This window comes from Lonchura striata, chromosome 23, assembly GCF_050655825.1.
Source record: "Lonchura striata isolate lonStrDom1 chromosome 23, ASM5065582v1, whole genome shotgun sequence".
Taxonomy (NCBI): domain Eukaryota; kingdom Metazoa; phylum Chordata; class Aves; order Passeriformes; family Estrildidae; genus Lonchura; species Lonchura striata.
In genome coordinates, this window is record NC_140725.1 from 2,207,903 (window position 1) to 2,223,489 (window position 15,587).

General features: G+C 61.6%; 2 protein-coding genes across 3 annotated transcripts; both read left to right on the forward strand.

Moving 5' to 3' along the window:
• The first annotated feature begins 29 nt into the window (after window positions 1-29).
• On the forward strand, window positions 30-1,910 carry FAM167B (family with sequence similarity 167 member B). The gene is made up of 2 exons (XM_021539385.4): window positions 30-861; window positions 1,216-1,910. Exons 1-2 carry the CDS (start codon window positions 589-591, stop codon window positions 1,477-1,479), a joined length of 537 nt encoding a protein of 178 aa, XP_021395060.3. The 5' UTR covers window positions 30-588; the 3' UTR covers window positions 1,480-1,910.
• Window positions 1,911-2,772: 862 nt separating this feature from the next.
• On the forward strand, window positions 2,773-15,452 carry LCK (LCK proto-oncogene, Src family tyrosine kinase). 2 transcript variants are annotated; one of them, XM_085559744.1, is made up of 13 exons: window positions 2,773-2,922; window positions 7,406-7,512; window positions 7,599-7,680; window positions 7,764-7,854; window positions 7,933-8,031; window positions 8,568-8,671; window positions 8,747-8,896; window positions 9,630-9,782; window positions 10,834-11,013; window positions 11,724-11,800; window positions 11,893-12,046; window positions 12,326-12,457; window positions 13,496-15,452. In XM_085559744.1, the coding sequence occupies exons 2-13, from the start codon at window positions 7,411-7,413 to the stop codon at window positions 13,696-13,698; spliced, it is 1,527 nt and encodes a 508-aa protein (XP_085415870.1). In that variant the 5' UTR covers window positions 2,773-2,922; window positions 7,406-7,410; the 3' UTR covers window positions 13,699-15,452. The 2 variants fall into 2 exon arrangements, with proteins under 2 accessions (XP_085415870.1, XP_085415869.1); XM_085559743.1 differs by lacking the exon at window positions 2,773-2,922 and having other exon boundaries at window positions 7,192-7,512.
• The last annotated feature ends 135 nt before the right edge of the window (window positions 15,453-15,587 follow it).

Genomic DNA, 15,587 nt, shown 5'->3' on the forward strand with positions numbered 1-15,587 from the left:
CACGGGGCAGGTGGGACCCGCGGGGTGCAGGGGAGACCCCTGAGCCACCTCCGCTGCCCCTGGAGCCCCGCGGGCACGGGGGAGGTGGCACAGGACGGATCCGGGCGCGGCTCCACCTTAAGGTCCCGTCCGGGTGCGGGACCCCGGCTGCCCCCCGTGGGCACCCCACCCTCCCCCCGTTTCTTTTTCCTTCCTCGGGCTTTTTTGGGCACTCCCCCCCACCCCAAGAAGCGGGGAGGGGCGGCTGAGCCCGGGGATAAATCATTCCCGCTCCTCCGTGCCCCGGTGAAGGCTCCGTCCGGGAACGGAGAGTCTCTTCCGAGGCGGAGACAATGGTGTTAAAAAAGAAAAGGGAAAAAAACAAAACAAAGAAAAAAAACCACATAAAAACCCAAAGGCAACAAGCCAAAAATATTCCTCTGGATAAGGAAATGCCTGCCCATCGCACTTGGGGAGGATAAATAGCCGGGAAGCGGGTGCAGCTGGGGTGGGGTGTGGGTGCGGGTGGGTGGTCGTGCTCAGGGTGGGGAGCTGTTGAGGGGGCACAGAGCGGCGGGGATTTTGGGCAGAGCTCTGCTTTGTCCCGCCATGGCTTTCGGGCAGCTGGAATTCAAGGAGCTGGGCGAGGAGGAGCCCACCTGGGAGGAGGAGAACCTGGAGAGCCTGAAGGCGCTGGCGGCCCGGCTGCAGCTGCAGACGCGGCGCCCCTCGTACCTGGAGTGGCAGGCCCGGCTGGGGGGGCAGCGCCGGGGCAGCCCCGGGGCGGAGCGGAGCCCCGGGCACCCCCGCGAGCAGCGGGACGGGGCCGTCCGTGGCTTTGCCAGCGTGGAGGCGGCTCTGGAGTGGCTCAGGACGGAGCTGGTGAGCGGCACGGGGACAAGGAGCGGGCTGGCGACACCGCGCCCGACCCCGGGCGACGCGGCGGGGCGGCGGGGGGCTGAGCTCCTCTGGGATATTCCCGAGATTTTTTCCGTGGCTCTGCCGTGCCACAGCTCCCGGAGCCCGCACGGCAGCCGGGGGTCGTGGCTTTGTGGGGGTCAGCGCTTGGCACCCCCGTCCTGCCGCTCTGGGGGTGGCACGGCGGGCAGGAGCTGCGCCGGGGCTGTGCCCAGCCTGGCACCGCGGGTTGTTCGCGGGGGCTGTGCCCTGGCCCAGCGCCGTCCCCGCTGCCCGGGCAGCCGCTCCCGCTCCATGGCTGCTCCCTCCGGCCCCCAGCGGGAGATGCAGGCCCTGGACCAGCGGCTGGCGCAGCAGCTGATGCGGCTGCGGGCGCGGCTGCAGCGGCTGAAGGTGGAGCAGGCCTGCCGGCAGCACAAGGAGATGCTGGACGACGCCACCTTCATCCTCGAGGGCTGCGAGGAAGACTCGGATCTGCTGTGCACCATCCCCCCCAAGGCCGCCTTCCTGCTCTCCACGCCGCTCAAGCACATCGGCGTCACCCGCATGAACATCAACTCCCGCCGCTTCTCCCTGTGCTGAGCACCCCCCGCCCCTCCCGAGGGCACCCATGGGTGCTTGGGGTCCCTCAGGACTCGGGGCAGTTCGTGCTGCCCCCAGGGTGATGCTGCTGCCCCGGGACACCGGAGTGCCACCATCCCCTGGGACACGGGAATGTCACCATCCCCCGGGACACCGGAGTGTCACCATCCCCTGGGACACGGGAGTGTCACCATCCCCCGGGACACGGGATTGTCACCATCCCCCGGGACACGGGAATGTCACCATCCCCTGGGACACCGGAGTGTCACCATCCCCTGGGACACCGGAATGTCACCATCCCCCGGGACACCGGATTGTCACTACCCCTCCCCAGGGCGTGGTGGGGTTCAGCCCGCTGGGAAATGTGGGGCGCAGCCCTTTGAGGCGCAATAAAAGGGGGTGCGGGTGATTTTCCCTGATCTCTGCCTCCAGATGTGGCTCCCGGCCCGTTTTTTGGGGGGCGGGCAACACCTCCAGGTGCCACGTGGGGATGCGACTTTCACAGAGCCCTGAGTGAAGCAGCGCCAGGGGAGCCGTGGGGAGAATTTCGGGATTTTTTGGGGTTGTTTCTCCTCCCCGGGCCACCAGGAGAGCCCCAACGTGCCCCCCAAGCTGCCACAGCCCCCGCTGTCACCTCAGCCCGCGCCTGTCGCTCCATCAAAGAAGCCGACACAATGCTGCTGTGGTCGGGCTGCCCCCAAAACTGCGCTGCCACCCCCGCCGGGGACACCGCGGGTCCCCTCAGCCGCCACCCCTGTCCCCGCAGCCTTCGGGCTGCCCAGGGTGGCCCGGAGGTGGCCCGGAGGTGGCAGATGTGTCCCACACAGCCGGACCGTGGGGCACAAGGAGGAGGGTGACAGCGCCAGGAGGGGACCCCGGGGTGCAGCAGCACTGCCAGGGGACAGCGCGGGGCACAGCGGGGTGCTGGCGGTGGGTGCCACCCCCCGAGGCTCTCGCAGCCCCTCGCCCACCCTCGCCGGGGGTGGCAGGAAGCCACCGGGGCTTGTCACTCGCTCTTGCGGTCGGGGCGAGCTGAGAACGGGCTCCTCTTGAGTTTGCTCATGCGGCAGGAAACCGGAGCAAGGCGGGGAGAGCGGCGGCGCAGCCGGGCCCGGGGGGCTCCTCTCTGCACCCCGAAAGGTCCCACCCGGCCCGGGGGGCTCCTCTCCGCACTCCATAAGACTTGGGGGGCTCCTCTCTGCATCCTACAAGACCCGAGGGTCTCCTCTCTGCACCCCATAAGACTTGAGGGGTTCCTCTCTGGACCCCATAAGGCTTGGGGGGCTCCTCTCTGCACCCCACAAGACTCGGGGGGCTCCTCTCTGGACCCCACAAGACTTTGGGGGTCTCCTCTCCGCACCCCGGGATGGGGAGGACGTGACGGGCGCGGCCCCGGCGGGACCCGGGACTGAGAGCGGCCGCTGCTCCCCGCGCTGCCGACAGGTGAGAGCCGGGGAAGGGCTCCGAGCCCCGGCTGGGATTTTGGGGGGCACCCGCGGGGTGGGCAGGGGGTGAGCTGCGCTCTCCGAGTGCCCCTCGGAGGGGTGGAAGTGGGGGTTCGGATCGTGGTTTGGGGGTTCGGATCGTGGTTGGGGGGTTCGGATCGTGGTTGGGGGTTCCAATTGTGGTTGGGGGGTTCGGATCGTGGTTGGGGGGAGCCAGGCCGGGCTCTCCATCCCCTGGGGGCTCCCGGGGGATGGAAGGCGCTGTCCCCGTGTCCCCTGCCCGCCGGGGGTCCTGCTGGCGGTGGCAGTGGTGGTGGCACTCGCAGGGCTCTCCCCAAAGAGCCATTTCCAGGGCACAGCAGGAGTTTTGTCCCCAGGGCACAGAAATCCCCAGGGCACAGAAATTCTCTCCAGGGCACAACAGCAATTCTGTCCCCAGGACACAGCATTTTTTTGTCCCCAAGGCACAGCAGTTTTTGTCCCCAGGGCACAGCAGGAGTTTTTTGTCTCCAGGGCACAGCAGTTTTTTTGTCCCCAGGGCAGATCAGGAGTTTTGTCCCCAGGGCACAGAAATCCCCAGGGCACAGAAATCCTCAGGGCACAGAAACTCTCCCCAGGGCACAGCAGGAATTTTGTCCCCAGGGCACAGCAGGAATTTTGTCCCCAGGGCATAAAAGTTTTGTCCCCAGGGCACAGCAGCAGGAATTTTGTCCCCAGGGCACAGAAATCCCCAGGGCACAACAGGAATTTTGTCCCCAGGGCACAGAAATCCCCAGGGCACAGCAGGAATTTTGTCCCCAGGGCACAGCAGGAATTTTGTCCCCAGGGCACAGCAGTTTTTGTCCCCAGGGCTGTCCACGGGCAGCAGCTCGGCCGCCGCTCCCTCCTCGGCTTTGCTGCCCAATTTGGGGGTTCGGGCGCTCGGAAATTCCCATTTATATTTTTTTTTTTTGCCGCTGGCTCAGCGCTGACCCTCCGTGCTGCCGTGGCAGCCTTGGGGACACGGTGCGGGGTGGCACTGCCAGGCGGTGCCAGCGCTGCGGGCCGGTCCGGAGGGCTCACAGCTGGCTCACAGCTGGCTCACAGCTGGCTCACAGCTGGCTCCAGTGACCCCGGCTCGCAGCAGGACCGGGGTCAGCGCCGATTTCAGCGCCCGCCCACCCTGGTGACAAAGCGACAGGACCTGCCCAGGGCCACGTGGGAGGAAGGGCCAGCACAGGACAGGACGGGGATCCCCAAATCCATAGGAAAAAAAAATAAATAAAAATAAATAAAAACACAACGAGAGGGGCACACACCTGGCAAGAACCCCCTGAACACACACAGGGGGGCACCTCCCTGCCAGGCCCCTTTGGCACAAAGAAATTCGGTTGCACAGATGCAGCCACCAAAAAAAAAGCCCAAAAACCTACTTCAAACGCTTTTTTTTTTTTTTTTTTCTTTTTCCTCCTCGGCCTGGCCCTGGCGCAGGTGAAACGGCTGCTGGTGGTGGTGGTGGTGGAAATTACGCTGTGGCTTGGGGCTGCAAGAAAAAAAAAGGCACAATAGCAGCACCTCCCTCCTCACCCCGGAGGAAAAAACAGCTCCCAGCGCTGTTCGAAAAAGCCTTGGGGGTTCCTCCGTGGGGTCAGGGGGATGGATTTGGGATTTTTCAGCTCTGTTTTGCTCTGCCTGAGAAATGTGGGCACTTTGCTGTCGTTCTTGTCCATAAAAGCTGGGCTCTGCTCAGAAAGGCGCTCAGAATGTTGAGGAATTTTGGATTTTTTTTTTTTACTCTTCTGGCTGCCTAGCTGAGTTGTAGGTGCTGGGAATGATAAAGGGAAGAGTCAGCGGGAGAAAATTGGTGTTTGGGCACCCGTCACCCTGCCCACAGCGTGGCCTGGGTGCTAAAATGTGTCCCCAGGTTGGTGCCACCGGGAGCTGGAGGGGCCAGGGTGGCAGCTGAGTGCCCAAGGGCGTCGCAGGGCACGGGCACGTCACTCCCGAACCTTCTCCTGGCCAAAGCCACCCCGCTGGCACCGCGGGCACAGTCCTGCTGCTCCTGCCACCTCCGGTGCCAAGGGAGGTGGCTCCTGCTCCGGAAAATCAAACCTGGATGTGCAGCCCGGGGGGCTTGGACTGGCACCGGGGGCTGGCAGCTCCCTGGGGAGCCCAAAACCTTCCCCAGGGACCCCAAAACCACCCTGGGGACCCCAAAACCTTCCCTGGGGATCCCAAAACCATCCCTGGGGATCCCAAACCATCCCTGGGGATCCCAAACCATCCCTGGGGATCCCAAACCATCACTGGGGGGCCCAAAACCTTCCCTGGGGATCCCAAACCATCACTGGGGATCCCAAAACCTCCCTGGGGATCCCAAACCATCGCTGGGGATCCCAAAACCATCCCCAAGGATCCCAAAACCATCCCCAGGGACCCCAAAACCTCCCTGGGGATCCCAAACCATCGCTGGGGATCCCAAACCATCCCCAAGGATCCCCAAACCATCCCTGGGGACCCCAAACCATCCCTGGGGATCCCAAACCTTCCCTGGGGATCCCAAAATCTCCCTGGGGATCCCAAACCCTCCTTAGGGATCTCAAACCTTCCCTGGGAACCCCAAACCCTCCTTAGGGACCCCAAACCTTCACGGGGACCCCAAACCCTCCCTGGGGACCTGGAAGGGGACCCCAAAACCTCCCTGGCGACCCTAAATCCCTCTTCCAAAGCCCCCACTGCCGTGTTCCCCTCGGCACCGTGGCGAAAGGTGAATTTTTGGGCTCCCAGGCAGGAAAAGGAGGGGAAAAACAACCCCCCAAAAAAACCAACCACCTTTCCCTGAAGGGGCACCACGAGGAGCTGCTGCCACCTCCGAGCTGGCACAGCCGGGGCCGGGACACACCTGGGCTGGCGGGGGTGACAAAACCCCACGGAAGTGACACCGAAATGCCACCGGGGCCCCACGGAGCCACGGGGACGAGGGTTTGGGGACAAAGTTGGCCCCAAATTGGGCGCGGGGGATTCTGAGGAAGAGAATTGCCGGCTTGGTGCCAGCTTGGTGCCAGAGGTGCCCACCGGGCTCGTGGTGAAGGCGCCCGAGCCCCGTGGCACCAACGTGTCACCCGTGTCACCCCGGCCGGGCCTCGAGGGCGTCGGAGGGTTCGGGGGTTTAGGAACGTCCCCCACGCTGCAGGAACGGGTGTGGGGTTTGTGGGATTTGTGGGGATTTGTGGGGATTTTGTGGGGATTTGTGGGGATTTGTGGGAGTTTGTGGGATTTTGTGGGGATTTGTTGGGAGTTTGTGGGGATTTGTGGGATTTTGTGGGAGTTTGTGGGGATTTGTGGGAGTTTGTGGGATTTTGTGGGGATTTGTTGGGATTTTGTGGGATTTTGTGGGGATTTGTTGGGATTTTGTGGGAGTTTGTGGGGATTTTGTGGGATTTTGTGGGAGTTTGTGGGGATTTGTGGGAGTTTGTGGGATGTTTTGGGAATTTGTGGGAAAAGGAGTTTGGAAGGCCGGGCGCTAATTGCCTGCGGTGGTTTTAATTAACGGGGCAGGATAAATTAGGAGGAAATAACAGCTGGTGACAGAGCCAGGGAATGTCACCAGTTTGGCCGAGGAGATGGGATGGGCCAGGTGATGAGGGATGGATGGATGGAATCATGGATGGAAGCATGGAATAATGGATGGATGATGGATTGATGGAATCATGGATTGGATGATAGTTGGATGGATGGAGTCATGGATGGAATGATGGATGATGGATGGAATCATGGAAGGATGGATGGAGGGATAGATGGATGCTGGATGGATGGACAGAATCATGGATGGATGATGGATGGATGGATCATGGATGGATGATGCTCGGATGGGTGGATGGATAGATGGACAGAATCATGGATAGAATCATGGATGGAATGATGGATGATGAATGGATGGATGGATGGAATCATGGATGGAATCATGCATGATGGATGGAAGGATGGTTGGAATCATGGATGGTTGGAATCATGGATGGATGATGGATGGATGATGGATGGATGGAATAATGGATGATGGATGATGGATGGATGATGGATGGAATGATGGATGATGGATGGATGATGGATGGATGGATGGATGATGGATGGATGATGGATGGAATGATGGATGATGGATGGATGATAGATGGATGGATGATGGATGGAATGATGGATTATGAATGGATGATCAGGGATGGATGGATGGATGGATGATGGATGGATGATGGATGGATGATGGATGGATGGATGATGGATGGATGGAATCATGGATGATGGATGGACAATGGAAGGATGGATGATGGATGGATGATGGATGGATGGATGATGGATGGATGGAATCATGGGTGATGGATGGACGATGGATGGAAGGATGCTGGATGGACAATGGATGGCAGGATGATGGATGGAGACGTGCTGCAGCAGGAGGAGAGGCCGCCATGGGTGCGCCAAGCTCCCTGTGTCACCTCTGTCCCCCACAGCCACCATGGGCTGCTGCTGCAGCTCGGACTACGACGAGGACTGGATCGAGAACATCGACATTTGTGAGCACTGCAATTACCCCATCGAGCCCGACGGCAAGCGCCAGGTGAGCGGGGGCGAGGGCCCCAGAACAGCCCCGGGAGTGGCCAAACCCCACGGCCGGGGGCTCACGGACCTCCCGTCCCCTGGCAGAGGCCGATCCGCAACGGCTCCGAGGTGCGAGACCCTCTGGTGTCCTACGAGCCCTCGTCACCTCCGTGCTCCCCCATGCAAGGTGAGGCGTGGCTGTGGTGGGGGGGCGGCTGTGACACCCCCAGAGCGCTCCCTGCCACCCTGTCCCTGCTCCTGTCCCCACAGACAAGCTGGTGGTGGCCCTCTACAACTACGAGCCCAAGCACGACGGGGACCTGGGGCTGCGCAAGGGGGAGAAGCTCCGCGTGCTGGAAGAGTGAGGAATTCCGGCGGCGGCCCGGAGCTCCCGGGGGTCCGGGCAGGGCCGGGGGGTCTCACCGCGCTGTTCTTGCAGGAGCGGGGAGTGGTGGAAGGCGCAGTCGCTCACCACGGGCCAGGAGGGGCTGATCCCACACAACTTCGTGGCCTTGGTGAACAGCCTGGAGCCCGAGCCGTGAGTAGGGACAGGGGGTGAGGGATCCAGGGATGGGTGGATGGACAAAGGGATGGAGGGATCCATGGAGAGATGGATCCAGGGATGGATGGATGGAGGGATGGATGGATGGATGGATGAATCCAGGGATCCATGGATGGATCCATGGATCCATGGAGAGATGAATGATGGATGGATGGATGGATGGATGGATGAATCCAGGGATCCATGGACAGATGGACAGATGGATGAATGAAGGGATGGACAGAGAGATGGATGGATGGATCCATGAAGGGATGGATGGATGGATCATGGATGGACAGATGGATGGATGATGGGTGGAAGATGGATGATGGATGGATCCAGGGATGGATGGAAGATGGATGGAAGATGGATGGATCCAGGGATGGATGAAAGGAAGATGGATGGATGGATCCAGGGATGGATGGATGATGGATCCAGGGATGGCTGGATGTGTCCGGCAGGATCTGAGCTCCTGGAAGGAGCCTGGATCATCCCACAAAACCCCAGTCCCAGGGTCCCCTCCTCCCTCCCAGGTGGTTCTTCAAGAACATCAGCCGCAAGGACGCCGAGCGGCAGCTCCTGGCCTCGGGAAACACCCACGGCTCCTTCCTGATCCGCGAGAGCGAGACCTCCAAAGGTGCCACCCGCGCTCCCCCGGGCTCTGGGAGGCTCGGGAGGGCCCGGGGGTCCCACGGGTGTCCCTTGTCGCCAGGCTCGTACTCGCTGTCCGTGCGGGACCTGGACGAGAGCCAGGGGGAGACGGTGAAGCACTACAAGATCCGGAACCTGGACAGCGGCGGCTTCTACATCTCCCCCCGCGCGCCCTTCGGCAGCCTCAGGGAGCTGGTGCAGCACTACATGAGTGCGGGATGGGAACAGGAATGGGGATGGGAATGGGAATGGGGTGGGATGGGAACGGGGATGGGGTGGGAATGGGAATGGGAACGGGAATGGGAGTGGGGCGGGATGGGAACGGGAATGGGTGGGATGGGGTGGGATGGGACGGGATGGGAATGGGAATGGGGAGGGAATGGGAATGGGGGGAATGGGAATGGGAGTGGGGCGGGATGGGAACGGGAATGGGCGGGCATGGGTGGGATGGGACGGGAATGGGAACAGGGATGGGGCGGGATGGGAATGGGAATGGGGGGGAGTGGGAACGGAAATGGGAACGGGGATGGGAACGGGAATGGGAACGGGGATGGGGTGGGATGGGGGGGAATGGGGATGGGGTGGGAATGGGAACAGGGATGGGAAGAGAATGGGAACGGGGATGGGAATAGGGATGGGGAGAGAACGGGAACAGGGATGGGGCGGGAATGGGAACAGGGATGGGGTGGGGATGGGAATGGGATGGGGTGGGATGGGGTGGGATGGGATGGGATGGGGTGGGATGGGATGGGATGGGATGGGATGGGGTGGGATGGGATGGGATGGGATGGGGTGGGATGGGATGGGATGGGATGGGATGGGATGGGATGGGATGGGATGGGATGGGATGGGATGAGCAGGACCGCTGCTCCCAGCGCCCCAGGCCAGCCCTGGCTAGTGCCGGGTGCCCCGCGCTGGCCCAGCTCTGCCTCCCCATGGCGCAGGCAGCTCCGACGGGCTCTGCTGCCGCCTGGGCAAGCCCTGCCGGACGCAGAAGCCGCAGAAGCCCTGGTGGCAGGACGAGTGGGAGGTGCCGCGGGAGTCGCTGAAGCTGGTGGAGAAGCTGGGAGCGGGACAGTTCGGAGAGGTCTGGATGGGTGAGTCAGGGTGAAAGCGGGACACCAGAGCGAGCAGCGGGATCCTCCAGCCGGGAAGGATCCAGCTGGGATCTCACGTGGAGCAGCCAGCACAGCCCAAGGTGTGGCACTGTGGCTTTGAGGATCCTGCAAGAAGGGAGAACCCAGCCCAAACTTCCCTTTCCCCCATCCCTGGATCCCTGCTCTGCTGGTGGGGACAGAGGGGATGTGTGGGATCCTGGAGCTGGAGAGCTGCTGGCTCTGTCCCCACTTGGGAGTGTCCAGCGTGGCTGGAATGCTGGAGCAGCTGTGGGGGCTTGGAGGCAGAAAAAACCCTCGTGCTCCCTGAGTGCTGCGGTGGGGAAGGCACCGGGGCTGGCCTGCTCCCCTCCATCCCTCCCTATTTCCCTTGATCCCTCTCTGGTTCCCTCCATCCCTCCTCATTTCCCTTGATCCCTTCCCTCCATCCTTTCTCTGTCCCAACCCATTTCCCTCTGTTTTTCCCCTCCATCTTTTCCCTCCATCCCTCCCCACTTCTCTCCATCCCTCTCTGATTCCCTCCATCCCTCCTCATTTCTCTTTATCCCTTCCCTCCAGCCTTTCTCTCTGTCCCAGCCCACTTCCCTCCATCTTTTCCCTCCATCTTTTCCCTCCATCTTTTCCCTCCATCCTTTCCCTCCATCCTTTCCTCCATCCTTTTCCTCCATCCTTTTCCTCCATCTTTTCTCTCCATCTTTTCCCTCCATCCTTTCCTTCCATCCTTTCCCTCCATCCTTTCCCTCCATCCTTTCCTCCATCCTTTTCCTCCATCTTTTCTCTCCATCTTTTTCCTCCATCCTTTCCCTCCAGCCTTTCCCTCCATCTTTTTCCTCCATCTTTTCCTCCATCTTTTCCCTCCATCTTTCGTTTGGGGCTGTGAAACTCCATCTCCAGCCACCCCTTACAACTCCCACCCAGCTTTTGGAACCTCCAACATCTCCTCCTCAGCTTGGGCTGCCCCGTGGAGCCGCCCTCCTTGGCTGGCACCGCCGCCCGGTGTCCAGAACCCATTTTTGCCTTTTTTTCCCCCAAGGGTTCTACAACGGGCACACGAAGGTGGCAGTGAAGAGCCTGAAGGCTGGCAGCATGTCCCCCAGCGCCTTCCTGGCCGAGGCCAACCTGATGAAGAAGCTGCAGCACCAGCGGCTGGTGCGGCTCTACGCCGTGGTCACCAAGGAGCCCATCTACATCATCACCGAGTTCATGGAGAAGGGTGAGGCCACCCCTCACCCTTTGGGGGGCTCCATCCACAGGGAAGTGGCCACGGAGCTCTGGAACTTTAAGGCTGGAAGAGATCTTTGGGATAAAGTTCATGCTGTGAAAAATCCCCACTTCAACAGACAGAGCGCTGGGGCCTGGGCATTGTCCTGACAAGGGTGGCTGAGCCTGGTGTGGTTCTTGTGGCCCAAATTGTATCCTGGGCATTGTCCTGGCAGGGGTGACCAAGCCTGGAGTGGTTCCTGTGGCCCAAAATGGGTCCTGGGCATCATCCTGGCAAAGGGTGACCAACCTTAGACTGGTCCCTAAAACCTGGGGGTGATCTAGCTTGAGTCCTGGGCATTGTCCTGGCAGGGGTGACCAATCTTAGGGGGGTTCCTGCCACCCAAACTGGGTCCTGGCCATTGTCCTGGCTGGGCTGGTCATTCCTTAAACTCCTCCAGGGCGGTGACTGCAGCACCTCCCAGTGCAGGCTCCAAAACCAGTCAGAATGAAAGACTGGCAATGTGGAAATTTGTTCATTTTAGAGGTTCCTGCGCCTCCAGCCCCGGGGAAGCTTTGCCTTTGTTCTCTCCCATATCCAGCTGGGGCATGAAGGATTTTCTGTGTTCTCCTGGCCACATTCCCAGAGTTTTTTTGGGGGGGACAGGGCCCTTGTGACCCCCCAGGGCCCCCAGGAGCTGAGAACTGCTGCTTTCATCACAGGCAGCCTCGTGGACTTCCTCAAGACCTCGGAAGGAGTCAAGCTCAGCATCAACAAACTCCTGGACATGGCAGCGCAGGTGAGGGGGGAGCAGAGAAACGGGGAGAGAGCTGGGAGACCTCCGGAGCTGTTAATTAACAACTGCAATTCATCCATAATTACAAATCCCAGATTGCCGAAGGCATGGCTTTCATCGAGGCCAAGAATTACATCCACAGGGACCTGAGGGCCGCCAACATCCTCGTCTCGGACACTTTGTGCTGCAAAATCGCCGATTTTGGGCTGGCCAGGCTCATCGAGGACAACGAGTACACGGCTCGGGAGGGTGAGCCCCGCCCAGCCCCGGGGGTCACCGGGCTTGGGGACACCGGGAGGGGGACCCGCGGCCAGCCTGGATCCCCGGGGAGCTGCAGGAGAGGGGTGCAAGGATGGATTTTGCCTTTTCCATCTCTCTCCCCCCGCGGCTGGAGTGCTTTGGGGGGGCTCCCGCAGGCTCGGGGGGCTCAGCCACCAGAGCCAGCCGGTGCCCAGGCAGCGACAGAGCTGTCACACGGAATTCAATCAGATTCCAGCGCTTTATCCTCCCCTTCCCACCGCCTTCCAGGGGCCAAATTCCCCATTAAGTGGACGGCACCCGAGGCCATCAACTACGGGACGTTCACCATCAAGTCGGACGTGTGGTCCTTCGGCATCCTGCTCACCGAGATCGTCACCTACGGCCGGATCCCGTATCCAGGTGAGGATTTTGGGGCAGCTGCGGGGCCGGCACGCCCGCGGTGTGTTGTGTGTGTGTGTGTGTGTGTGTGTGTGTGCATGCAGCGCTGCACGCACGCTGCTGCCAGCCTGGCACCCTGCCCGGCCGCCGGCACCCTGCCCGGCCCGGCTGCACCGGGCACGGTGGCCAAAGCCACCTGGGGAGGGGATGGAGGGGATGGAGGGGATGGGAGGTGCCCCCCATGCGGGGTTTGGGAGGGTGGGGAGAGGTACCTGCCACCCAAAATGGGTCTTGGGCATTCTTCTGGCAGAAATGACCAATCCTGGGGTGGTCCCTAAAATCTGGGGTGACCCAAACTGGGTCCTGGGCATTGTCCTGGCAAGGGTGACCAACCCTAGGGTGGTTCCTGCCACCCAAAATGGGTCTTGGGCATTCTTCTGGCAGAAATGACCAATCCTGGGGTGGTCCCTAAAACCTGGGGTGACCCAAACTGGGTCCTGGGCATTGTCCTGGCCAGGGTGACCAAGCCTGGGGTGGTCCCTGTGGCCCAAAATGGGTCCTTGGCAGTGTCCTGAGAAGGGTGGCTGAGCCTGGGGTGGTTCCTGTGGCCCAAACTGGGTCCTGGGCATTGTCCTGGAAGAAATGACCAATCCTGGGATGGTTCCTGCCACCCAAAATGGGTTCTGGGCATTCTCCAGGCAGAAATGACCAATCCTGGGATGGTCCCTAAAACCTGGGGTGACCCAAACTGAGTCCTGGGCATTGTCCTGTCAAGGGTGACTGAGCTTGGCGTGGTCCTTGCCACCCAAATTGGGTCCTGGGCATTGTCCTGGCAGGAATGACCAACCCTGGGGTGGTCCCTGCCACCCAAACCGGGTCCTGGCCATCCTCCTGGCAGGGGTGACCAACCCTGGGGTGGTTCCAGTGACCCAAACTGGGTCCTGGCAGGGGTGACCAACCCTGGGGTGGTTCCAGTGATCCAAACTGGGTCCTGGCAGGGGTGACCAACCCCAGGGTGCCACCCACACCATGGGGATGACCCGAATCGGGTCCTGGCAGGGATGACCAACCCCGAGGTGATCCAGAACCTGGAGCGTGGCTACCGCATGCCGCAGCCGGACAACTGCCCGGCGGAGCTGTACGAGCTGATGAGGCAGTGCTGGAAGGAGAGCCCCGAGGAGCGCCCCACCTTCGACTTCATGAAGAGCGTGCTCGAGGACTTCTTCACCGCCACCGAGGGCCAGTACCAGCAGCAGCCCTGAGGGCGCTGCTGTGGGGTGCTGGGGGTGCCCCACAGACCCCACGGACCTCACCCAGGCTGGGGTGGGGAGCTCTGTGAGGATTTGAAGTGCTCCAAAGCTTGGGAGAGCAGATTTGAGTCCTCCAGGAGGGGCTGCAGACCCCCAAAGCTTGGGGCATGGCGCAGATGTCCTCAGGGTGCCCACCCTGCCATCCTGCTCTTCCCAGAGGGAAAATCCAGGCTCCAGCCCCTCAGGGCTCACCTGCCCCACTCTGTGCCCCCTTCACCCCTTTTGGCTTCATGAAGAGCGTGCTCGAGGACTTCTTCACCACCATGGAGGGCCAGAACCAGCAGCAGCCCTGAGGGTGCACCTGTGGGGTGCCCCACAGACCCCATGGACCTCTGAGGGGTCCAGGATGAGGGGGGAGCTCTGTGAGGATTTGAAGCATTCCAAACCTTGGGGGCTGCAGATTTGAGTCCTTAAGGAGGGGCTGCAGACCCCCAAAGCTTGGGGCATGGCACAGGTGCCCTCAGGGTGCCCACCCTGCCATACCTGCGCTTCCCAGTGGAAAATCCAGGCTCCAGCCCCTCAGGGCTCTCCTGCCCCATTCTGTGCCCCCTTCACCCACCTTCGACTTCATGAAGAGCGTGCTCGAGGGTTTCTTCATTGCCATGGAGGGCCAGTCCCTGAGGGCTCTGCTGTGGGGTGCCCCACAGCCTCCATGGATGTCTGAGGGGTCCAGGATGAGGGGAGAGCTCTGTGAGGATTTGAAGCATTCCAAAGATTGGGGACTGCAGATTTGACTCCTCCAGGAGGGGCTGCACAGCCAAAGCAGACCCCCAAAATCTGGGGCATGGCACAGATGCTCTCAGGGTGCCCACCCTGCCATCCCTGCGCTTCCCAGTGGAAAATCCAGGCTCCAGCCCCTCAGGGCTCTCCTGCCCCGCTCTGTGCCCCCTTCACCCCTTTTGGCTTCATGAAGAGCGTGCTCGAGGACTTCTTCACCACCATGGAGGGCCAGAACCAGCAGCAGCCCTGAGGGCTCTGCTGTGGGGTGCCCCACAGACCCCATGGACCTCTGAGGGGTCCAGGATGAGGGGGGAGCTCTGTGAGGATTTGAAGCATTCCAAACCTTGGGGGCTGCAGATTTGAGTCCTTAAGGAGGGGCTGCAGACCCCCAAAGCTTGGGGCATGGCACAGGTGCCCTCAGGGTGCCCACCCTGCCATCCCTGCGCTTCCCAGAGGGAAAATCCAGGCTCCAGCCCCTCAGGGCTCACCTTCCCCATTCTGTGCCCCCTTCACCCACCTTCGACTTCATGAAGAGCGTGCTCGAGGATTTCTTCATTGCCATGGAGGGCCAGTCCCTGAGGGCTCTGCTGTGGGGTGCCCCACAGCCTCCATGGACCTCTGAGGGGTCCAGGATGAGGGGAGAGCTCTGTGAGGATTTGAAGCATTCCAGAGATTGGGGACTGCAGATTTGACTCCTCCAGGAGGGGCTGCACAGCCAAAGCAGTCCCCCAAAATCTGGGGCATGGCACAGATGCTCTCAGGGTGCCCACCCTGCCATCCCTGCGCTTCCCAGTGGAAAATCCAGGCTCCAGCCCCTCAGGGCTCTCCTGCCCCGCTCTGTGCCCCCTTCACTCCCTTGGGATGGCAGGAACCCCCCCCAGCAGCGCTGGCCACCGCACCCCGCGGCTGCTGGAGCTCCCTCTGCCCTCACGGCGTGCGCAGGAGAATTTTACAGCGACTTTGGGGAAATAAAGGCATTTTCAGCAGCGGGGGCCAGGCTGCCACGGGGTGCGGCACGCGGGGCGATGCCCACAGCACACGGACCCCACCGGCACCAACCCACCCCAGGGAGCCCCTGCGACCCCCGGGACCCCCCCTCAGCCATGGTAGCCACCCCTGGC